Source organism: Pristis pectinata, chromosome 34 (genome assembly GCF_009764475.1).
Source record: "Pristis pectinata isolate sPriPec2 chromosome 34, sPriPec2.1.pri, whole genome shotgun sequence".
NCBI classification, from domain to species: Eukaryota; Metazoa; Chordata; class Chondrichthyes; order Rhinopristiformes; family Pristidae; genus Pristis; species Pristis pectinata.
Window position 1 is genome coordinate 7,276,387 of NC_067438.1, and position 23,436 is coordinate 7,299,822.

The 23,436-nt window shown below is 52.2% G+C and overlaps 2 protein-coding genes across 8 annotated transcripts in view; one reads left to right on the forward strand and one right to left on the reverse strand.

The window, feature by feature from the left end:
* Positions 1–1,988: 1,988 nt before the first annotated feature.
* Positions 1,989–3,376, forward strand: LOC127586112 (uncharacterized). Its single transcript, XM_052043958.1, has 2 exons — positions 1,989–2,277; positions 3,027–3,376. The coding sequence occupies exons 1-2, from the start codon at positions 1,989–1,991 to the stop codon at positions 3,374–3,376; spliced, it is 639 nt and encodes a 212-aa protein (XP_051899918.1).
* A 3,481-nt stretch (positions 3,377–6,857) lies between these two features.
* mgat1b (alpha-1,3-mannosyl-glycoprotein 2-beta-N-acetylglucosaminyltransferase b) overlaps positions 6,858–23,436 on the reverse strand; it is a 43,853-nt gene continuing 27,274 nt past the window's right edge. For 5 of the 7 annotated variants that reach the window (XM_052043950.1, XM_052043947.1, XM_052043946.1 and 2 more), the window contains exon 2: positions 6,858–8,673. In XM_052043950.1, the coding sequence (XP_051899910.1) occupies positions 7,280–8,611 (1,332 nt within the window). In that variant the 5' untranslated portion in view covers positions 8,612–8,673 and the 3' untranslated portion in view covers positions 6,858–7,279. Of the gene's footprint in view, positions 8,674–9,285; positions 9,582–23,436 lie in introns of those variants that run through there. The other 2 variants (XM_052043948.1, XM_052043944.1) reach the window with 2 other exon arrangements.

Here is a 23,436-nt window from a genome sequence, read left to right on the forward strand (position 1 = left end):
AGCAGTGAGAGGGTCTCACAGAACTCCCGAAGAGAGGCGGAAAACCTCTTCGGGGTAGGCACACCTCGAAGAGACCGCAGTGGAGCAGCAAAATGGAGGCACAAGAAATTCTGCGGATGCTGGAATCGGGAGCAATGAAGAAGGGACTCGACCCGAAACATCAAATATTTCCCTCCACAGATGCTGCCCGACCCGCTGACTTCCTCCAGCATTTTGTGTGTGTTGCTAATTTTTTATGAAGCTGTAGCAATGACATTCTAGCTCATACATCCTGTGCTACATCCAATGAAACACACATACCATATGCCTTCTTCACCACCTCAGCTACCTGTGCTGCCACTTGGGATTACTGACTTGTATTCAAGGTTCTGTTCACCAACACCCCCTCCAGCCTCGGGCAGTGTGGATGAACATTCTTAACTTTGCACTGGTTGGGATTAAATTCATCTGCAAATGTTCCGCCCAACTTTCCATCTGATCTGTTGCCTTGGACAACCTGCCTCACTATCCACAACGCTAATTTTCATATAATTTGCAAACGTACTGATCATACCCCCTACATGTTGTCAAGGATCCCAGCACCGATCCTTGTGGTACACCACTGGTCACAGACTTCTAATCAGAAACACATCATTCCTCTGCCTCCTATTTCCAAGCCAATTTTGGATCCAATTTGTTAGCTAGCCTTGGATCTCATGGGCTCTTTTAGACCAGCCTACCATGAGGGACCCTGTCGAAGGCCTTATTAAAATCCATGCAGACAACATCCACCATGTTATCATTAGTTACCACTTCAATTAAATTAGTGAGACAGGATTTCCCACAAAGCCATGTTGACCATCCCTAAACAACTGCTGCCTTTCCAAATGTAAATGCATCCTTTCCTGTAGGTTATTTTCCAATAATTTCCCTACCACTGATGTAAGACACACCGGCCTGTCGGAACCTGAGTTACTCCAGCTGCCCTTGTTGAATAAAGCAACCACATGTGCTGTCCTCCAGTCATCTGATACCTCACTGTGGGCAACAAAGATTTAAGCATCTCCATCAGGAACCCAGCAATTTCCTCCTGTAGCAGCCTGGGATACATCTCGTAAGGTCCTGAGGATTAATCCACCTTGATATGCTCCAAAATATCTAACACCATCTGCTCCTTAATGCCGAGACACTCCAGAACATCGCTGGCCCTTACTCTGAACTCTCCACATCCACTGTAGCGTGGACACAGATGAGAAATACTCACAAGCCTTCACCCACATCTCCTAGCTCCAGGCAGGTTGTCCCTCTGGTCTCCGAGGAGACCCAGTCTGCTCCTGCTTACTGCTAGCTCCTAATGTACTGATAAAATGCCTTTAGTTTCTCGTTAATCATCAGTCGGTGATATTTCATGACCCCTCTATGCCCTCCTGAAGCACTCTGCTATTCACTCTAAACTTCTCCAGGTTCTCTCCCATTTACAGTTGTCTATACATAGAACAGCAAAGCACAGGACAGGCCCTTTGGCCCACAATGTTGTGCCCACATAGCTAATCCCTTCTACCTACAGAATGCCCATATCCCTCTATTTTCCTCTCATCCATGTGTCCATCCAAGCCCCTCTTAAAAGCCCCCAATGAATTTGCCTCCACCACCCCATCAGGCAACGCAGTCCAGGCATCCACCACTCTCTCAGTAAAAAACGTACCCCTCACCTGCCAATATGCTGCTGCCTTTTTTTGTCCCTCATCAAACCCTCGATACACCTCATCATCCAGGGTTTCCTGACCTTGCCACCTCTTACCTCTCAATGTTGTGTTGGACCATGGAGGGAGCGAGAGTGCCTGCAGCTCCGCTCTCGTCGCTTTGAGTGGTCAAGTCTTGGGGGAACCGCAGTGGAACTGGCGCACAGGAGGAGTTGAGGCCATGATCACACTGAAGGGCCGGACAAGGCTTGAGGGGCTGAGTGGCCGAGTCCTGCCCCTATTGCGAGCTGCCGCGACCCTTGGCTGATGTCCCTCCTACCGCTCGCTTCCATTGCTTCTCCAGACGAGTTGTGGGTCCGCCCCGCTCGGCCGACGTCAGCTGGACCCGACCCTCCCGGTTCTGTCCCAGGCCGGCCGGAGGAGCAGCAGCAGCCCCGGGACGGGAGCAGGACGCCCCGGGGACAGCGGGGTCCCGGACCCTTCCCGCCGCTCGGCCTCTGCCTGGGGGCGGGATCAGCAATTGATACATCGCCCCTTCTTGACGATTGGCTGACGGAGGCGGTACGGTGGGGATGGATTGGCGAGCGGACCAATGGTATTACAGGGCTGTCACGTCGCAGAACGCCCCCAGCGCCTCCTCCAATCAGCGCCACAGTTTCTCTCACCTTTAACCCCCCCCACCCCCCGAGAGGTTGATACATCAGGCGCTTCCGGTTCTCCCTTCCGGATACCTGCCATCCGCCTGTTTCCGTATCCCAGGGGAGATAAAACAGGCCACCACCGGCGGCGGGTCCCGGACTCCCGGGGGGGGGGAGGGGGGCAGCGTCCAGTCAACCCCGGAGGCACCGGTGGGGCGGGGAACAGCCGTCCCGGTGGGCGGGGGCCGGATCGCTGCGCTTGCTGTTACCGGTGGACGGGGGAGGAAAACGGACGCAGTGGTTTCCCGCCCCTGGAGGTTCAGTGGCGGGAACTCCCACCTCCACCCGAGGAAAGGGTCTCAATGCACCAGTGCCACCTCTCCCCACAGAGGGGGTTCCACCGGGCATTGAAATACGGGGCAGGTGGGGAGATTGGCCGCTCTCCTGCACCCGGCACACAGCAGTCCCCACTTCATGTCTCCTCCAACGCAGCCAGGGGAAGCCCAGGGAACACAGTGACCCGGCAGCCGGGTCTGTTCCACCCTCTCCTCCTGCTTAAACACCAGCAGGTAACCTGGCTCACCACAAACTGCCGCAAGAAGTCGGCGGATCCCGAGGCAGCGTCTCGACCCGGAACGTCGACCATCCCTCGCCCTCCACAGCTGCTGCCTGACCCGCTTCCAGCAGTTTGTTCTCTGTGCTCCAGGTTCCAGCACCTCCTGTATCTATCTGGATTCTATCTGCATCCCATCTGGATGTATCACAGCTTGGTACAGCAACTGCTCTGCCCAGGACCGCAAGAAACTGCAGAGAGTTGTGGACACAGCCCAGCGCATCACGGACACCAGCCTCCCCTCCTTGGACTCTGTCTTTACCTCTCGTTGTCTTGGCGAAGCAGCCGGCATAATCAAAGACCCCACCCACCCGGGTCATTCTCTCTTCTCTCTGCTTCCATCGGGTAGAAGATACAGGAGCCTGAGGGCACGTACCACCAGACTCAAGGACAGCTTCTACCCCACTGTGATAAGACTATTGAACGGTTCCCTTATACAATGACATGGACTCTGACCTCACAATCTACCTTGTTGTGACCTTGCACTTTCTCTGTAGCTGTGACACTTTACTCTGTACTGCTATTGTTTTTACCTGTACTACTTCAATGCACTCTGTACTAACCCAATGTAACGGCACTGTGTAATGAATTGACCTGTGCGATCGGTCTGCAAGACAAGCTTTTCACTGTACCTCGGTACAAGTGACAATAATAAACCAATACCAATATCAATCTCCTAGAAAGCAGCTCATGGGCTGTGGAGGAGCCTTCCAATTCCTCACTCAACACACATTGCCCCTGCACAGCCCTCGCCCACGCCCAAAACCACCTGAAAATCATACCATGTATTCATGAGTCCAGATGAAAGGGTCTCGACCCAAAACGTCGACTGTCCATTTCCTCCCACAGATGCTGATCGATCCGCTGACTTCCTCCAGCAGTCTGCATTTCGCTCCTGTAATCCCACCCGACCCCAGCACATCACTTGATGCTTTTAACCTCTCAACACAACTCCCCCCCAAAAAAAACATCTGATTTCAATCCTGAGGAATCGATGTGAAACATACAAACGTCTGTGTTTAATGAGATCAGCGCGAACCCATCACAGTTTCACCAAGAGAAAACCCTCTTCCAGAGAAAAAAAGAATCACATTTTACAAATGCCCCCACCTTTAGAAACAGGTGCTGTGGAAGGTATAGATGGATATTTAAATTTATTTACACCGGATGCGACCCAGCGCCCCGCCCCCACTTGTGCAACCAGGGAAAGTGGCAAGACCTTGGGTGGGGAATTGGAGCCATCATTGGACATGTTTTAAAAATAATAATTTTAGAAAAAGAAAACGCTGGGAATACACAGAAGGTGTGGATGGGGAAACAGTCTCCCGACTGACTCCTCGTTTTCCGAGGGTGCATTCCCATTTTGCAATTCAAATCTCCATGATTTATCTTCCCCCCCCAACACACCCCTTTATCCCCCCCTGAAAATGTCACAGCCAGAAGCTGGCGGGAAACTTGGAGCAGCAGCACTTCACACGGGCAGCTCCGTCAGCTCCCTGCGCTCTGAAGGCCTCCCAATGGCCCATTCCACATCCAGACCAGTCATTCTGGTCCTATTCCGAGTTCCGCTGTGTGGATATTTTTTTTATATATATATATTTATTTATTTATATAAAAAATAAAAATCGCAGCGAGCTCCAGTCATCTGTCAGCCCAGCTGGGAGATGGTGGGAAGATGATTCTTCCTTCCCCAGTCCTTGTGGACCCCTCCCACTGCTCCAACTGCAAAGTCCTTGTCTCTCCGCCAAGTGTCCTCTTCCACACTGGCTCGGGGATGGACAGACCAGGCTGCGGCATCACAGGAGGGGCAGGGTGCAGACGGGAGGAGTCGAGGTACTTCCACGACCCTGGACTGCTTGCCCCAAGTTATCACCCTTGGCAGCAGTTGGATTCCAGGGCAGGGAAAGAGGGATTACGAGGTGGGAGGGAGAGTGGGTCCGGTGGAAGAAGGAAGCTGTCAGTGTCCCGGCCGGCACCCTGACCCTCCTCGCCGGGAAGGGTGAGCGCCGGTGGTGACAGGCACCGCCACAGACCCAGCGGTTTCGCCAGCTCTGTGGGCAGGTGCCCGGTGAGGCTGAGCGATGGGGCGGGTGGGTCAGCCCAGGGCTGTGGGATCCACGGGCATCGATGATGGCAGACCCAGGCTGAACCACGCACTTGGACCAATGTGTGACCGGCTGCTGTCTGACCAACCTGGGGCCCCTCCCTGACCCAACCCAACAGCCGGCTGCTGTCTGACCAACCCCACCCCATGGAGTCTGTGCAATCAACATCCCTCCCCCCCCCCCAACCCCGGCTGTCTGATATCTGATCAACCCCACTGCTCTCTGGTGCCTGACTCTCTTCACCACTAACCCCAACCCCCTGGCTCTCTGGTGTCTGACCCCCTCCCCACACCCCCTGCCCGTCTGGTGTCTGACCCTCCCCTCCCCCTCGGCCCTCTGGCCAGACCGGCTTCTGTCTGAACCTCCCCAACCAGTCCCCTCCCTTCATGGAACTGCAGTCCCGGCGACGCTCCCCCAGCAGGGCACCTGTCAGCCAGCGGGCATCCTCTCTGGAGGTGGTCAGGCTGGGGCGGGGGTGGGATAGTGAGAGAGGAGGGGTTAGGGAGACAGGGGGTGTACGGAGAGGGGTGGGGTAGGGAGAGGGGGTTAGGGAGAGGGGGGTCTAGGAAGAGGAGGGGATGTAGGGAGAAGAGGGGGTGTAGGGAGAGAGCGGGGTAGGGAGAGAGGTAGGGAGAGGGGCGTAGGGAGAGAGGTGGGGTAGGGAGGGGCGGTGTAGGGAGAGGAGGGGGTTATGGAGATGAGGGGGTTATGGAGAGGTAGGGAGAGGGGAGTAGGGAGAGGTGGGGGAGAGGGGTGGGGAGAGGGGTGTGGTAGGGAGAGGGGTGGGGGAGGGAGAGGGAGAGGGGGAGGGAGAGGGGTGGGGAGAGGGAGAGGGGGAGAGGGAGAGGGGGAGAGGGAGAGGGGGAGAGGGAGAGGGAGAGGGGGAGAGGGAGAGGGGGAGAGGGAGAGGGGGAGAGGGGAGAGGGGGGGAGAGGGGTGGGGGAGAGGGGTGGGGGAGAGGGGTGGGGGAGAGGGGTGGGGGAGAGGGGTGGGGGAGAGGGGTGGGGGAGGGAGAGGGGTGGGGAGAGGGGTGGGGGAGGGAGAGGGAGAGGGGTGGGGAGAGGGAGAGGGGAGAGGGGTGGGGAGAGGGAGAGGGAGAGGGGGAGAGGGAGAGGGGGAGAGGGGGAGAGGGAGAGGGGGAGAGGGGTGGGGTAGGGAGAGGGGTGGGGTAGGGAGAGGGGTGGGGTAGGGAGAGGGGTGGGGTAGGGAGAGGGGTGGGGTAGGGAGAGGTGGGGTAGGGAGAGAGGGGGGATAGAGGTGGGGTAGGGAGAGGGGTGGGGTAGGGAGAGAGGGGGAGAGGTGGGGTAGGGAGAGGGGTGGGGTAGGGAGAGAGGGGGAGAGGGGTGGGGTAGGGAGAGGGGTGGGGTAGGGAGAGAGGGGGAGAGGTGGGGTAGGGAGAGGGGGAGAGGTGGGATAGGGAGAGAGGGGGAGAGGTGGGGTAGGGAGAGAGGGGGAGAGGTGGGGTAGGGAGAGAGGGGGAGAGGTGGGGTAGGGAGAGAGGGGGAGAGGTGGGGTAGGGAGAGAGGGGGAGAGGTGGGGTAGGGAGAGAGGGGGAGAGGTGGGGTAGGGAGAGAGGGGGAGAGGTGGGGTAGGGAGAGAGGGGGAGAGGTGGGGTAGGGAGAGGGGTGGGGTAGGGAGAGAGGGGGAGAGGTGGGGTAGGGAGAGGGGTGGGGTAGGGAGAGAGGGGGAGAGGTGGGGTAGGGAGAGGGGTGGGGTAGGGAGAGAGGGGGGATAGAGGTGGGGTAGGGAGAGGGGTGGGGTAGGGAAAGAGCGGGAGAGGTGGGGTAGGGAGAGGGGTGGGGTAGGGAGGGGAGAGGTGGGGTAGGGAGAGGGGTGGGGGAGGGAGAGGGGTGGGGTAGGGAGAGAGGGGGAGAGGTGGGGTAGGGAGAGGGGTGGGGTAGGGAGAGAGGGGGGATAGAGGTGGGGTAGGGAGAGGGGTGGGGTAGGGAGAGAGGGGGAGAGGTGGGGTAGGGAGAGGGGTGGGGTAGGGAGAGAGGGGGGATAGAGGTGGGGTAGGGAGAGGGGTGGGGTAGGGAGAGAGGGGGGATAGAGGTGGGGTAGGGAGAGGGGGGGAGAGGGGGTAGGAGGGCTGTTAACACCCGACCAGGGAGGCATCTTTGTTTTGTTCTGCCGAGGATTTCCCTCAACTCTCACCAGGAGAGAGAGAGGCGGCGGAGGTGGGGGACCCCAGTGGGAATGAAGCAGTCTCGGGGAGGAGGGCGCGGGGGCCGCAGGCTAACCCTAGCTGGGGTCGTACCCGCTCCAGTCCTTGGGCGGCGCCAGGTACACCCTGCGTCCGCGGTACATGAAGGTGACGACGCCTCGGTAGCCGGCCCGGGGCACCCCGGACTTGAGGTCGTCCATCACACCCAGGGCTTTGGCGAAGGCCTTGAAGGCGTCGCGGGTGGAGTACTGGACGCGGACGGCGCCCAGCTCCGCCCGCTCGTTGCGCTGCAGCTCGTCGACCCGCAGAGCCGGCGCGCCGTACACCTGCCGGGTGAAGGCCGGGTCGTAGCGCTCCTTGCGGAGGTAGGAGAGGTCCAGGCGGGTGAAAGGCACGAAGCGGTCACTGAGCTTGATGAACTTGAGGTGCTGGTCGAAGAACTGCCCGTTGCTCACCCCCTTGCGGCCAAAGGTGATGGTGCGGGAGAGCTCGGGCCGGATGCAGGAGCGGCCCTGCCGCTGGGCGGGGTGCCGCATCCAGTCGTCCCAGAAGGCGCCCGGCCAGTTGGGCTCCAGTTCCTCCCACGTAGACTTGAGCAGCATCCAGCCCAGTCCAGGGAAGAAGTCGGTGCGGTACAAAGTCTCGGGCCGCCCCGTCTCCACCATCTGCTCCTTGCCGTTGTCGTTCCAGGCCGAGGCGCACCACAGGCTGGGGTCGGCCCGCAGCAGGGGCAGGAGGGCACGGAAGTACTCGAAGAAGTCCGGGGCCACCTCCAGGTCGTCCTCCACCACCACGACGGCGCTGTACTTGAAGGTGCGGAAGACCTGGTTGAGGGCCCAGCGGTAGTGGCGGGAAATCTTGTAGTAGCCCTGGAACTTGCGGTGTTCCGGAGGGACGGGCAGGTCGCTGAGGTCCGGCTGGCGGATGTGCATCAGCTGGTCGCCGTAGGAGGCGATGACCCGGGCCGTCTCCTCGTGGCCGCAGTCCTGGCTCACCAGGATGGGGTAGAGCTCCTTGGAGGGCCGGTGATGGAGCAGCTTGTCCAGGCAGCGGCGGATGGTGGGGCGGTCGCAGCCGATCACCAGCACGGGCAGCGGGCTGTCCTGAGGGGGTGGGCGGTGGTGGTCCGGGGTGGGGGGAGGAGGGGGTGCGGCGGGATGCTGCTCCTCCCCCTTGCCCTGGCGCCACAGGCTCTGGTGCTCCTGGATCTGGTGCAGCAGCTGTTGCTGGACCTCCAGCTCCTGCTCCACCTCCTCGGCCACCCGCACCACCTGGCGGGTCAGCTCCTCGGGGTCCGGGCTGCCTCCACCCGCCGGGGGCCGGGCCAGCAGGAAGAGGAGGAGCAGCAGGTTCCAGGCGATGAAGAGCAGCACGCCCCACACCACCACGTTGCTCCGGCGCAGCATCATCTTGCCCCCCCCGGCCTGGGGCTGCTCGGGTTCCCCGCTGGCCTCAGTCCAACTCCATCAACCTGCGGAGGGGGCAGAGAGAGAGGCACAGGGTCAGGCTGGCTGAAAGTCATTGCGGCCAACAGTCCCGGCTCCCGGTGACAGGGGCCCAGGGGGCCAAAGGTAGATAGAGGTCTTGAGGCAGAGAGTGTGGGGAGGAGAGCTAGAGAGAGCGAGAGGGCTAGAGCTAGAGAGAGCGAGGGCTAGAGCTAGAGAGAGCGAGGGCTAGAGCTAGAGAGAGCGAGGGCTTCAGCTAGAGAGAGCGAGGGCTTCAGCTAGAGAGAGCGAGGGCTAGAGCTAGAGAGAACGAGGGCTAGAGCTAGAGAGAGCGAGGGCTTCAGCTAGAGAGAGCGAGGGCTTCAGCTAGAGAGAGCGAGGGCTAGAGCTAGAGAGAGCGAGGGCTAGAGCTAGAGAGAGCGGGGGCTAGAGCTAGAGAGAGCGGGGGCTAGAGCTAGAGAGAGCGGGGGCTAGAGCTAGAGAGAGCGGGGGCTAGAGCTAGACAGAGCGAGGCCTAGAAAGAGCTCTTTTTAGTTTAGAGAGCGAGAGCTGGAGGGAGCGAGAGCTAGAGACACACACGCACGCACGCACAGGAACTTTCAGTATTGTTGTCCTGTTCCCAATGTTACTACAACGACCTTTCAAGGTGTCCCTTGTGGGTATAACACACATTGGATCATTTAGTTTAGAGTAAAGGAGGCTCCAGAAACGCAACGTTGCTCTCTCTGTGTCAGTGACAAAATGAGAACCAGATCGACCTTCCCCACGCCGCCTCTGTCCACTGGGCTCTCCCCGTAACTGAGGGAATGTGCACGAGCCCAAAAGCAGCACAGGTGTGGCAGAAGGGAGACGTGGCGAAGGATGGGACCACCCAGTGCCAACACTCCCATTTTTCCCGGGAGATTAACGCTGGTGTTTCAGTCCCTGCAACTTGCCCTCCAGAACGGGGCTCCTGAAAGAGACAAGGGTTGTATGTGTGGGCACGGGGCAAGGTGAGGTGGAACACCGCAGGGCAGAGTGGGCTGTGGGCCACTCCTTCCTCAGAGCAGATGCTGGAACACAGCATGTTGATGGACAAGTATAGAGAGCCCCGTTCGCAGAACGATACAGCTCAAGAGGAGCCTGCCATTCGGCCCATTCTGCCAGTGCAACCTCTTTGACAAATTAGTTCCACTCTGCCTGCCCTTTCACGAGAGGACAAAGAGATAGGGCGGGGGTTAGCCAGGGTTAACCCAACGAGATTGTGGCCGACTTTCTACCTCAGCACCATTTTGCTGCACTTTCCCTTTATCCTTTGATTCCACTTTTATCCAAAATTCTTGCTTAGGATCAATGATTGAGGCTCCACAGCCCTCCAGGGTAAAGAGTTCCAAAGACTCACCACCCTCCCAGTGAAGACACGTCTCCTCGTCTCTGTCTGGTTGCATCACGGCCTGGGATGGGGACTCCAATGCACAGGGACGCAAGAGGCTACAGAGAGCGGTGGACTCGGCCTGTCGCATCACGGGTACAGCTCTCCCCACCATCGAGGACGTCTACAGGAGACGATGTCCCAGGAAAGCGACATCCACCATCAGGGACCCCCACCATTCGGGCCGTGCCCTCTTCCTGATGCTGCCGTCAGGCAGGAGGTACAGGAGCCTGAAGACCCCACACCTCAGGGTTCAACAGCAGCTTCTTCCCCACCCTTGAACGGACCTGAAAGACCCTAATTCCATCTCTGACTATATTTCCCTCAACTTGCAGTAATGTCATTACGTTTATTTTGGTCATGGAAGTTATATATAATTTGGGTTAACTTACATTTATGTAGTAAATATTTGTAATGTACTGTGCTGCTGCTAAAGGCTAAACTTTCATGGCACATATAAACTGGGTATGCTTGCCCATGGCAATAAATTTGAACCTCAGCATGAAACAGTCTACCACTTCTTGTGAAACTGTGACCCCTATTACTTGACTGCTCAACATTGCACCAATGCTCAATACAAGAGGGCATGGCTTTAAAGTAATGGGTGGGAAGTTCAGGGGAGATATCAGAGGAAGGTTTTTTACCCGGAGAGTGGTTGGGGCGTGGAATGCGCTGCCTGGGGCGGTGGTGCAGGTACATTGGTCAAATTCAAGAGATTGCTAGCTAAGCATACGGAGGAATTTAAAATAGAGGGATATGTGGGAGGAAGGGGTTAGACAGTCTTAGACGACGTTTAAAGGTCGGCACAACATTGTGGGCCGAAGGGCCTGTATTGTGCTGTACTGTTCTATGATTCAACCAAGGAATCACCTCGTCTAGCCTTCGAGGGATTGTGTACACCTCCTTGTAATGACAGACCTGCCATCCCATTCTGCTGAATTCTTGCTACACTCCTTCAATAACAAGTATATCCTTTCTTTTTAAAGCTAAGGGGACCAAAATTATACACAATACTGAAGGTGTGGTCTCACCAAGGCCCTATACAACTATAGTAAGCCATCAGTTGAACAAGACGTGGTGAGGCCACACCTGGAGTACTCAACAATTTTGGTCATACTGCTACTGGAAGGATGTCATTAAACTGGGAAGAGTTTCCTCCCACATTCCAAAAAGACGTACGGGTTAGGAAGTTGTGGGCATGCTTTGTTGGCGCCGGAAGCATGGCGACACTTGCAGGCTGCCCCCAGAACACTCTATGCAAAAGATGGATTTCACTGTGCGTTTTGATGTACATGTGACTAATAAAGATATCTTAGAAGATTTATGAGAATGTTGCCAGGACTCAAGGGCCTGAGTTATAAGGACGGGTTGGGCAGGCTAGAACTTTAGTCCTTGGAGCATAGGAGACTGACAGTTGGCCTGGTTCCATGCTGTATGACTCTAATAGATTCGTCAAGTAGGGAATGATCAAAGGGAAGTCAGATGTGTATAAAATCATGAGGGGCATAGATAGGATGAGTGCACAGTCTTTTTCCCAGGGAAAGGGAATAAATAACTAGAGGACATAGGTTTTATGAGGAAAAGTTTAAAAGGGGCAACTTCTTTAGGTCAGTTCGAGAACCTGACGGTAGTGGGGAAGAAGCTGTCCTTGAACCCTGAGGTGTGGGTCTTCAGGTGCTGGGTACATGGAACAAGCTGCCAGAGGAAGTGGTTGAGGTAGGTACAATGATGACATTTAAAGGACAGGCTCATGGATAGGAAAGGTTTAGAAGGATATGGGCCAAACTCGGGCAAATGGGACTAGCTTAGATGGGCATCTTGGTCAGAATGGATGAGTTGGGCCGAAGGGCCTGTTTCCATGCTGTATAACTCTGGCTTTCATTCTCCTAACCTCTAAATGAGGCCTCACCTACTCACTCCCTCCTTGTAATGACAGACCTGCCATCCCAGTCTGGTGAGTTCCTGCCGCAATCCCTCAATAACAAGTATATCCTTTTTTTTTAAGCTAGGGGGACCAAAATTATACACAATACTGAAGGTGTGGTCTCACCAAGGCCCTATACAACTATAGTAAGGCATATTTACTCTCGTAGTTAAATCGTCTTGTACCAGAGTCCAACACACCATTTTCCTGCTACAGCTGCACATCAGCTTTCAGTAACTTGAGCACAAAGTTACCAGGTCCCGTTGAACATCAACATTTCCCAATCTTTGTTTTTTCAAAAAAAAACAGAATTCCTGGCTTATCTACCTCCTGGTTTCCCAACTTGCCACCTGCCATCCTGTTACCCACTCACTCAGTATCCTCCTTAAGGCTCTTCACCTCCTCACGTTGCCACTTAGTTTTTCTGTCATCAGTAAACGTGGGAACATTGTGTTTGGTCACCTCGGCTCAATCGTTCACGTAGGTTGCGCCCAAGCACAAACCCCACGGTACCAACTAGTTTGCAACCTGTCAACCCGAGGAGGACTATTCTTTCTGTTTTTTTTAAAAATCGGTTAGTCAGCTCTCAACCCTCAGTAGCAGATCACCCACGTGTGTTCAGTGTTGTTCTGCAATCTCCTGTGTGAGTTCTTTTCGAACGTCTTAGGAAAATCCCAAAACACCCAATGATTCCACCTCCTTTGTTTCACTGGATAAACATCTTCAAAGAACTGGGCAAGCTGGGCCTGGTCCATACTTTACAACTCAGTAATTCTAATAGATTCATCAGATGTTCCATTCCAACCATGGTGCTAGTCCCATCTGCCAGGGTTTGGCCCTTATCCCTCTAAGTCCCTCCTATCCACGTACTTATCCAAATGTCTTTTAAATGTTGTTACTGTACTTGCCTCAACCACTTTCTCTGGCAGCTCGCTCCAGATACACAGCACCCTCTGCATGAAGAAGTTGCCCCTCAGGTCTCTTTTATACCTTTCAACACTCACCTTAAGCCTCTAGTTTTTAGTTGCACTTCCCTGGGAAAAAGACTGTGTGCATTCCCCCTATCTATGCCCCTCATACACCTCTAGAAGGTCACCTACCCCTCAATCTCCTGCTCACCAAGGAATAAAATTCCAGTTTTCCCAACTTCTCCCGAAAACCCAGGCCCTCTGGTCTCGGCAACATCCTCATAAATCTTTTCCACACTCTTTCCAGATTAATGATGCCTTTCCTATAGCAGGGTGATCAAAACCATACACAGTGCGGTCTCACCAACGTCTTGTACAACTGTAACATAGTCCCAACTCCTATACTCAATGCCCTGTTTACCTCTCGCTGCCTTGGTGAAGCAGCCGGCATAATCAAAGACCCCACCCACCCGGGTCATTCTCCCTTCTCTCCTCTTCCATCAGGTAGAAGATACAGGAGCCTGAGGGCACGTACCACCAGGCTCAAGGACAGTTTCTACCCCACTGTGATAAGATTATTGAACGGTTCCCTTATACAATGAGATGGACTCTGACCTCACAATCTACCTTGTTGTGACCTTGCACTTTATTGCACTGCACTTTCTCTGTAGCTGTGACACTTTACTCTGTACTGTTATTGTTTTTACCTGTACTACGTCAATGCACTCTGTACTAACCCAGTGTAACTGCACTGTGTAATGAATTGACCCGTACGATTGGTATGCAAGACAAGTTTTTCACTGTACCTCAGTACAAGTGACAATAATAAACCAATACCAATGAAGACCAGCATGCCAAGTGTCTTCTTCTTATTATTATGATTAGTTATTCCCTACAAATCTGCAAATGTCTCCTTTTAAGTTTATATCGGATTCCATTTTGACAGGTGCTGATGAATCTCCTTCAACCTCCCTTTCAGGCCGTGTGTGCCAGATCGGGATAACCTGCTGTATAACGCATTGGCTCTTTTGCATATAATCTGACCTCTAGTTACAAACCTCCTGCCAGTGGAAAGCCTCTTCCACTCTGTTGAAAACCTCCAGAGATTTGAACACCTCTCACAAATCTCCTCTTGATCCTCTCTGTTCTAGGGAGAGTCTTTCCAATCCCAACATCGTCTCAAACTCATGTGGCATCCGACCCAGAAGCATCTTAGTGTAAAGGAAGAATATGAGTCCCATCCAATTTGGAGAAAGGCAGATGCAAAACTTTTCTCGGCAGGGAAAGATCAGTAGAAGCAGACAATCTGCTGGAGGAACTCCTGTGGGGGAAAAGGAACTGTCGACATTTTGGCTCTAAACCCTACATCAGGGCTACGGGACACAAGAGACTGTAGATACTGGAAATCTGGAGGAACTCAATGGGTCAGGCAGCATCTATGAAGGGAAATGGACAGTCGATGTTTCAGGTCAAGACCCTTCACCAAGACCCGACCCGAAACGTTGACTGTCCATTTCCCTCCATAGATGCTGCTCGACCAGCTGGGTTCCTCCAGCTGGTTGTTTGTTGATCCAGGTTCCACATCTGCAGTCTCATGTGTCTCCAAGGTTAGGAGAACCTGAGGGACTATAAAGAGAGACACAAGAGACTGCAGATGCTGGAAATCTGGAGCAACACACAAAGGAGCTGGAGGAACTCAATGGTTCAGGCAGCATCTATGGAGGGAAATGAACAGTCAACGTTTCAGGAAGGGTCTCGACCCAAAACGTCGACTATTCATTTCCATCCATAGATGCAGCCTGACCTGCTGAGTTCCTCCAGCTCCTTTGTGAACTACAAAGAGGTTTCTGCATAGTTTACCAAAGCTGCAGGTAAGGGTATTTAAGAGGTATATAGATTGCCACATGAACAGACAGGGAATCGAGGGTAGGCCATGGGCAAGCAGATGTGCAGGTTAAACTGGCATTGTGGTTGGCACAGATATTGTGGGCCGAAGGGCCTGTTCTTGTGCTGTACTATGCCAAATTTTTGTGCCTGTTCTATGAAGATACAAGATTCTGCAGATACTGAAATCTGGAGCCACACACACAAAATGCAGGAGGAACTCGGCAGGTCAGGCAGCATCTGTGGAGCGTAATGGACAGTTGACGTTTTGGGTCGATGAAAGGGAATGATGTAAGAACTGAGAGCTGATAGGTAGAAGAGGCAAAGGGCTAAAGGAGGAGGAATCTGGCAGGAGAGGACAGTAGACCATGGAATAAAGGGAAGGAGGTGGGGAATAGGTGGGCAGGTCACGAGGACGGGGGAAAGGGAAAGAGAAGAGGTCAGGGAATCAGGGAAAACAAAGTAGGGGAGAAAAAAAGAGGATTACCAGATTCCTTCTTCTTCAGCCCTTTGCCTCTTCTACCTATCACCTCCACAGGTGCTGCCTGACCTGCTGAGTTCCTCTGGCATTTTGTGTGTGTTGCTATGTTCTAGGAATCTGTTTGGACAGTCGAATGGAATGTGGGTCTTTGTATCAAAGAACTATGGAATGCAAAGAATGGAAGGTCATGTTTCACTTCCAGAGTCCTGGTGAGCCCCCATCTTAACGTACTGCATTCCTTGCTGGGGAACATGGTCACAGAAGGGGAGGGGGTGGATATGTATCCAGCTTAGCTGATTAGAAAGGGCTAAAAGGGGTTAACATTGTGTCAGAAGCTAAAGCTGCATTGTAGGTTATTGTTTTATTGGCTCAATCTGATTACCAGCAGGTGGATGAACAAGGTTTCTCTGTCCAGTTGGACCAGGATCAGTTAGTACGGGGGTGGGGACAGAATTGATTTGCTGTTGCTTGCCTTGCTGTGCAGACTGTGCTGGGGACACACAATTAAAAGGACAGACTTGCTGATGTGGACGTGAGCCTTGCTTTTGTTCTGTGACTGGGAGGTGGGAGCTCGGTCTCAGGACGTGGCTTGGAGAACAATCCTGGCAAGCGGGAGATGACAGGTGAGAGGTCAGAGCCAATTAGTAGAAAGAACTTGTTTAATAATAACTGGGATCTCTTGAAACTGCTGACACTAAAAATAAACCGGTCACCTTGAGTGATTGCACATAAAGTTAGGTGCCGAAAAAGCACGGGGAGTGTATTTGGTATCTTTGCTTGACAGATCCATGCTAGTGTAATCAAGGACTGGCCAGTAAGGCAAAGAAGAAATATTTATCTATCTCGGTCTGATAACTTCTGTCTGTTACCAGCTGTGTTTCTGTTACTGTGCAATTAAGAGTCTTAAACCAACTGTTTGCTCAATAATGGTCCACCCAATATTCACTGACAAGGTCTGAGCTTTAAAATCTTCCAGGGTTCATAGATTTGGGGACATAACCTGAAACTAGAGCCAAGGCATTGAGCAGGGAAATCACAGGGTTCACACTGGACCTGGGATCTGTACCTCCATCTGATTTCTGTCACATAAGAACATCGAGGTGCATAGAACAAAACCAGGCTAAGGAGCAGATCCGCTCTGATCTAACAAAACAGCAGCATTGTCTGAATGCCCTCCTTGTGTTCCCCAACTCTGTGACAAAGGTTTTATTTATACATAGAACATAGAACAGTACAGCACAATACAGGTCCTTCCGCCACAATGTTGTGCCGACCTTTAAGTCTCGCCTAAGGCTATCTAACCCCCTCCTCCCACATATCTCTCTATTTTAAATTCCTCCGTATGATTTAGTAATCTCTTGAATTTGACCAATGTACCTGCCTCCACCACCGCCCCAGGCAGCGCATTCCATGCCCAACCACTCTCTGGGTAAAAAACCTCCCTCTGATATCTCCCTTGAACTTCCCACCCATCACTTTAAAGCGATGCCCTCTTGTATTGAGCATTGGGAAAGAGGTGCTGGCTGTCCACTCTATCTATTCCTCTTAATATTTTGTACACCTCTATCATGTCTCCATTCATCCTCCTTCTCTCCAAAGAATAAAGCCCTAGCTCCCTTAGTCTCTCCTCATAATGCATCCTCTCTAAACCAGGCAGCATCCTGGTAAATCTCCTCTGCACCTTTTCCAACGCTTCCACATCCTTCCTATAATGAGGCGACCAGAACTGGACACAGTACTCTAAGTGTGCTCCAACCAGAGTTTTAGAGAGCTACATCATTACCTCACAGCTCTTAAACTCGATCCCTCGACTTATGAAAGCTAACACCCCATAAGCTTTCTTAACTACCCTATCCACCTGAGGCAACTTTATATATACTTATAATCTGTTTCTATCCCATAGTGTGTTTAACCCCTTGGATTGTTTCATGGGATGGTTTAGACTGAGCTTTACTCTGCAATCCATTCTATTTTCCTTGGCTTTTATTACCTGCGGTTCATTTTGCATTTTTTCCGTGTTAAAATAACCTTATTTACATCAAAACTTAATTTAAATCGTTGTTCTCTGTGTCTAGGATGTATTGTCTAGTTCTCATTGGTGGGTCAGAGGTGGAGAGGGTTAACCGCTTCAAATTCCTGGACATTAGCATCTCAGATGACCAGTCCTGGGCCCAGCAGATGGATGCAATCATGAAGGCACGCCAGTGCCTCTACTTTCTTAGAAGCTTAAGGAGATTTGGCATGTCACCAAATACACTAAAAAAAACTTCTACACATGTACTGTTGGAAGCATCCTGACTGAGTCCATCACGGCGTGGTACAGCAATTCCAAAGCACAGGAACACAAGAGGCTGCAGAGAGCAGTGGACACAGCCCGGTCCATGTTGGGCACAGCCCTCCCCACCACTGACAGCATCTACAGGAGGCACTGCCTCAAGAAGGTGGCATCTTTCATCAAGGAACCCCACCACACAGGTCATGCCCTCTCCTCGCTGCTACCGTTGGGCAGGAGGTATAGAAACCTCAAGTCCCACACCACCAGATTCCGAAACAGCTACGTTCCTACAGGCACCAGGTTCTTGAACCCACCTGCACAACCCTAACCTTACCTCAGCAATGTAACACTACGGGCCACCTCTTGCACTACTATGGACGTCTCTGATTGTGCAAAACAATAAAATAGTGCAAAAAAAATCTTTGTTTTCTCTTCACTGTCTTGTATAATTAATGTACAATTTATATTCTGTGTGTTGTCGGAATCTATGTGCCTGTGATGCTGCTGCAAGCAAGTTTTTCATTGTACCTGTACCTCACCATACTTGAGCACATGATAATAACTCAACTTGACTTGAGGATATACTCCAGCCCCTGTGGTACCCACTGGGACCCAGGAGGCCTCCAGCGAGCCAGTGGACATCACGTGCTCTTTCTTCAGGATACCTTGGCATGGACATGAACCTCAGAGAGGGCAGGCAGTTGTGATGGGCTGACCCCCACACAGCCTGCTGCCTGGACCTAGGAGACAACAAGGAGGTCTTCTGACCGATTTGCTCCCCACCTCGACACTGGGTGCCAAAGGTCAGGAGCATGGGGCTCGAGTACAACCTCTCTCTGAGGAGCAGCCCCTTCAAGATATGCTCAGAAGGGCTGCAAGCTCTCATGCTGCATGCACACACGGTACGTTCAGGCCACAGAAAGGGCAGGTGGTCTGGGAGTCCGTGGACCAGCTCAAGTGGAGAGGACTGGTCTGGTGCAATGTCCTCCATTCCCAGGTCCTCAGTGTAAGGGGAGAGGCCTCTTGCACACAAAGACCTTCGTTAGGGACTTCCCTCACTGCCAGGAGGGCAGAGTGGACTGCCAGAGCACATCCAGATGGCAGGTGAGGACAAGGAAGAGTGCGCAGGAGCATCTGATAGAGAAAACCCCACGTGGAATGGCGGAGAGGGCACTTCCGGAAGATGGCTCCAATTGTGCGGGACTAGCTCCCAGCCAAGGTTTTGGAGAGGTCTGGATCCAATGAGAAATTCCAGCCAAACAAGAGTCCGCTGAATAGGATCGCCCCACACTCCTAAGCCCCCTTGACACCCACAAACAATGGACAGCCAGAGGCTTTGGCTACCAGCATTGGTGATGTGGCGTTTGCTCCTACACGGTCCAGTCCATCCTCGTGTCTGGCAGACTACCCTTATTGACCAGGTAGTGGGGAGCAGTAGGAGGAAGTACATTCTGACTGGAGGGAACCATGTCCCAGACATGCTGTCCACCGACGGGACCTGTGCATCATTCTGAAGGCAGTGCCCCGGTAGAGATAATACATCACCGGCTTGCAGCATCTGGGAGGATGCTTTCCGTTCAGGTATCTCCGCAGGGTCTAATGACTGGTGTGGGCTGTCCTCTTGAATCAGGAGACCCCAACTACAGCAGAGATCCTGTGTTAGATCCTGCCCCAGAAAAGAAAAAGTTGAGCTTCTTCTAGACCAAAGCGACCATCTGGTACCAGAGCATGGAGGCCACCAGCTGGTTTATGACCAGTGCTCGGCTCCTGTGAGAAAGCACTCAGAGCAGTCCTGTCCAGCACCCTAGGTGAGCAGTCAATTTTGCCTTCGACAGCGGATGTACATGTTGCTCTGTGGAAATGTCATCTCCTCTGACAGCAGACCATCTACCACTGAGCTACCAGCAATCCACAACATGTCTCCCTGTTCATCCTGGTAGAAGATACAGGGGATACAACTAAAAGTAGGCTCTCCCTGAGTATTTAGTGGGACAACATAGAGGGAGATTTATTCTATGTGTAACCCGTGTTGTCTCTGCCTTGAGTGTGTGTGATGCAGGAGTGCAGGGCGAGCTTTACTATGTGCATACCCTGTGCTGCCCCTGCCTTGGGAGTGTGTGATAAGACAGTGCAGAGGGAGTTATCCTCTGTATCTAACCAGTTCTGTAACTTCCCTAGAGACAACGGCAATAAATCATCAACTGCCACTTGTAAGTGCTCTATGTGTGAACCAATGAATCAGCAATGAGAATATTGAATGATACTGTGAGCTGAGGATGGGGGTGGCTGCTGTCATGCACTAAGGGGGAAAGCCAGGAGTGGAGTAAACAGGGGCACATGACACTCAGTGTAGATGGTAGCGTGGAGGGTTAGTGTAGGTGGGCCAGGTTCCAGATACATTGATGAGAGGGGAGTAACTGTAACAAATGGGAAACACAGCTGGAAAGGACATGCTTCTACAGGCTGCGGGGGTGGGGGGGGGGGTGGTTGGGGGGTCAATACTGGCTCAGAGGCAGCACTCTCATCTCTGAGCTGGAAGGTTGAGGACTTGGATTCCACCCCAGAGATTTGAGTAGAAAAGTCTTGGCTGATTCTCAGACAGAGAATCAGTAAGGAGGTGCTGATTTTTGGATGAGATGCTGATTCAGGACCCCATCTGCTCTCACATACGTAATAGATCATCAAGCAACATTAATGTATAGGTGACTGACTAAGATTATTCCTCATTCAAAACCATTTCAAGAAGAAAACCATAGACTTTCCAGATCACGACAATTGAAATCTTTCTGTGATGTCACAGAGTCATACAGCACAGAAACAGGCCCTTCGGCCCATCACGTCCATGCCCACCCATCGATACTAATCCCGCTTGCCAGCACTTGGTCCATAGCCTTGGTGATTCCACCGCTCTTCTTAAGTCATAGAGTCATAGTACAGCACAATACAGGCCCTTCGGCCCACAATATTGTGCCGACCTTTAAACCCCTTCCTCCCACATATCCCTCTATTTTAAATTCCTCCATATGCTTATCTAGTAACCTCTTGAATTTGACCAACATACCTGCCTCCACCACTGCCCCAGGCAGCGCATTCCACGCCCCAACCACACTCTGGGTAAAAAACCTTCCTCTGATATCTCCCTTGAACTTCCCACCCATTACTTTAAAGTCATGCCCTCTTGTATTGAGCATTGGTGTCCTGGGAAAGAGGCACTGGCTGTCCACTCTATCTATTCCTCTTAATATTTTGTACACCTCTAATTTTGTAAATGTTGGCGATTTGCCTTTACCAACCAGTACGTTCCAGATTCCAACCACCCTCCAGGTGAAAAGGTTCCTCTCAGCTCCTCTCTCAATCTCTTACACCTTATCCTAAGCCTACGCCCTCTCGTTTTAGACACCTCAGCCACAGGAGAAAGTTTTCTGCCATCTTCCTAATCTATGAACCTCATAATACTGTATACCTCTGTTAGGTCTCCCTCCGCTTCTCTGCTCCAAGAAAAGAAACAGCAGCCTATTTCTGTCCACAAACTGGCTGCCACGTTTCCTACATTGTAACTATGACTACGCTATTAAAGTACTCCACTGACTGTAAAACACCTGGACACAGACCCAGGGTTGTGAAAAGCAACGTGTATAATAAGACTCTCCTTCTTACTGGGCACGAGGCCAGAGGCCTTCAGAGAAGCTAATACCTCATGCTGTATTTTCACACAAACCTCATCCAGTTTCCAATCCATATCCATCTTGTTCAAATCTCAGCAACAAGTCTGCACTTGAAGCTTCTCCTGCTAAATGATTTTATGGAGCAGCCTTACTCAACCAACGAGGCAGCAGATTAAAAAACTCTTCAGAGAAAATGCTACCCAATCCAGGAACACCAGGATCCTGGGGAATGGGAGGTGTCAGAGGCTGGATAAGTCTCCCAAGCATTCTCCACCTCCCCGCTGATCTTTATAGGAAGGATGAGGAAGCTTTGGAGAGGGTGCAGAAGAGGTCTACCAGGATGCTGCCTGGATTAGAAAGTAATAGCTATAAGGAGTTGGACAAACTTGGATTGTTTTGTCTGGAGCCCTGGAGGCTGAGTTGAGAACTGATATTGGTTTATAAAATTATGAGAGGCATAGACAGGGTAGATTGTCAGAATCTTTTTCCCCAGGATAGAAATGTCAAATACTAGCGGGCATAGCTTTAAGGTCGGAGGGGGAAAGTTTGAAGGGGATGTGGGGACAAGTTTTTTTTTAAAAACACAGAGGATGGTAGCTGCCTGGAACGTGCTGCCAGGAGTGGTAGTGGAAGCAGATACAATAGTGGACATTCAAGAGGCTTTTGAAGAGGGAATATGCAGGGAATGCAGAGATATGGATCATGTCCAGGCAAAAGGTTAAGTTTGTTTAAAAATTAGAGTTTAATTTGGCATCAGGGTCAACACAGACTTCGCGGGCAGAATATCAAACTCAAAGTCGAGTTTATTGTCACGTGCACAAGTCCATGTGTGCACAGGTGCAATGAAAAACTTGCAACAGCATCACAGGCACAGAGCATCAGATAAGCAGCACTCACGAGAAAAAGATAAATTACAGGAAGAGCCTGTTCCAGCAGTGTACTATGTTCACTCCTGGGTATCTAGACACTAATATCTGGGATTTGCTCTGTAAAGATCCATGCCTCTCTCTGTTCAATCTGACCATCACCCTGCAGAGTTCAGAACCTCCCCAGGTGAGTGTTAGAGAACTTAGTGTCACGCCTCTCTAGAATCCAGTACAATATCACTCGCCCCTCTGGTCTGCCCATTTATCCACCCTTAGTTGGCAATCTCGGACCTTACGAAGTCGCTCCTCCCACCCTTGTGTCAGCCCAGTTTAACGGAACATACTCTTGTCTGAGTCAGAAAGGTTCATGGAAACCCGGTGTTAAATTCCCTCCAGCCTGCAGCTGCTCCCACGTTTTCTAACAGAGTCCGTCCAGTGTAACCACTCACCTTGGAAGGGTCTGGATGTCTCCATCTCTACCCTCACTGCTCATGCCATTCTTTTTGCCCATTTACATTAATCCCATTTGCCTGCATTAGGTCTGCAGCGTTTTATGCCTTGCACATTTACATGCCTGCCCAAATGTTTCCTAAACGTAGTAGTTGTATTGGATTCCACCTCCTCCTCTGGCAGTGAGTTCCAGATATCAGTGCAAAAAAACTTTTCCTTCAGATGTCCTTTAAAATTTCACTGGAAACACATCCCTCTTGTTTTTTTTAAACCATGAGAAATAGATTTTGACTATCTACGCTGTCCATGCCTCTCATAATCTTATACACTTCTATCAGGTCGAACCTTAGCACTGACATCCACTTGTCCATCTACCCACTGACCATCAGCTGTCGTCTAATCCCCTCCACTAACATTTCCCTGCCTGTCTAACCCTGCTACCAATACTCACTTGTCGACTGAATGCCACTGGCCAACATTTGCAACCCCCGAATCCCTCCTCACCCCCAGCAGATAGGCAAGCTTTTGTCAGATGGTAAGCCGTCTGCTTGATGCTGGGAAGTATTGATTTCTTTTGTGTTATTTCTGTTAGTCTTTCCAAGGAAATGCAGCCAAGTTTGAGTGCCCCCCTCGAATGGGGCCTCCAAGGGTGACTGGCCTCTGGCTAATCGCAGCTGTTTTACATCATTTCCAAACCCTTGTTCGCTTCTCCCAAGGACTAGCCAGCTGTTTGCCTTGCTCCCTTTCCAAAAATCCTCTGACTCACTCAGCTCCCAGAACGAGCACATCGGAACTCCTGCAGAAAATTTCAAGAACATGGCTTTTTGCTGCATGGGAGGGGAAGCTCTTTGAAGGCAGTCATTTCCAGAGCCGCAGTGGTGCAGCTGGTAGTGCTGCTGCCTCGCAGTGCCAGAGACCCGGGTTC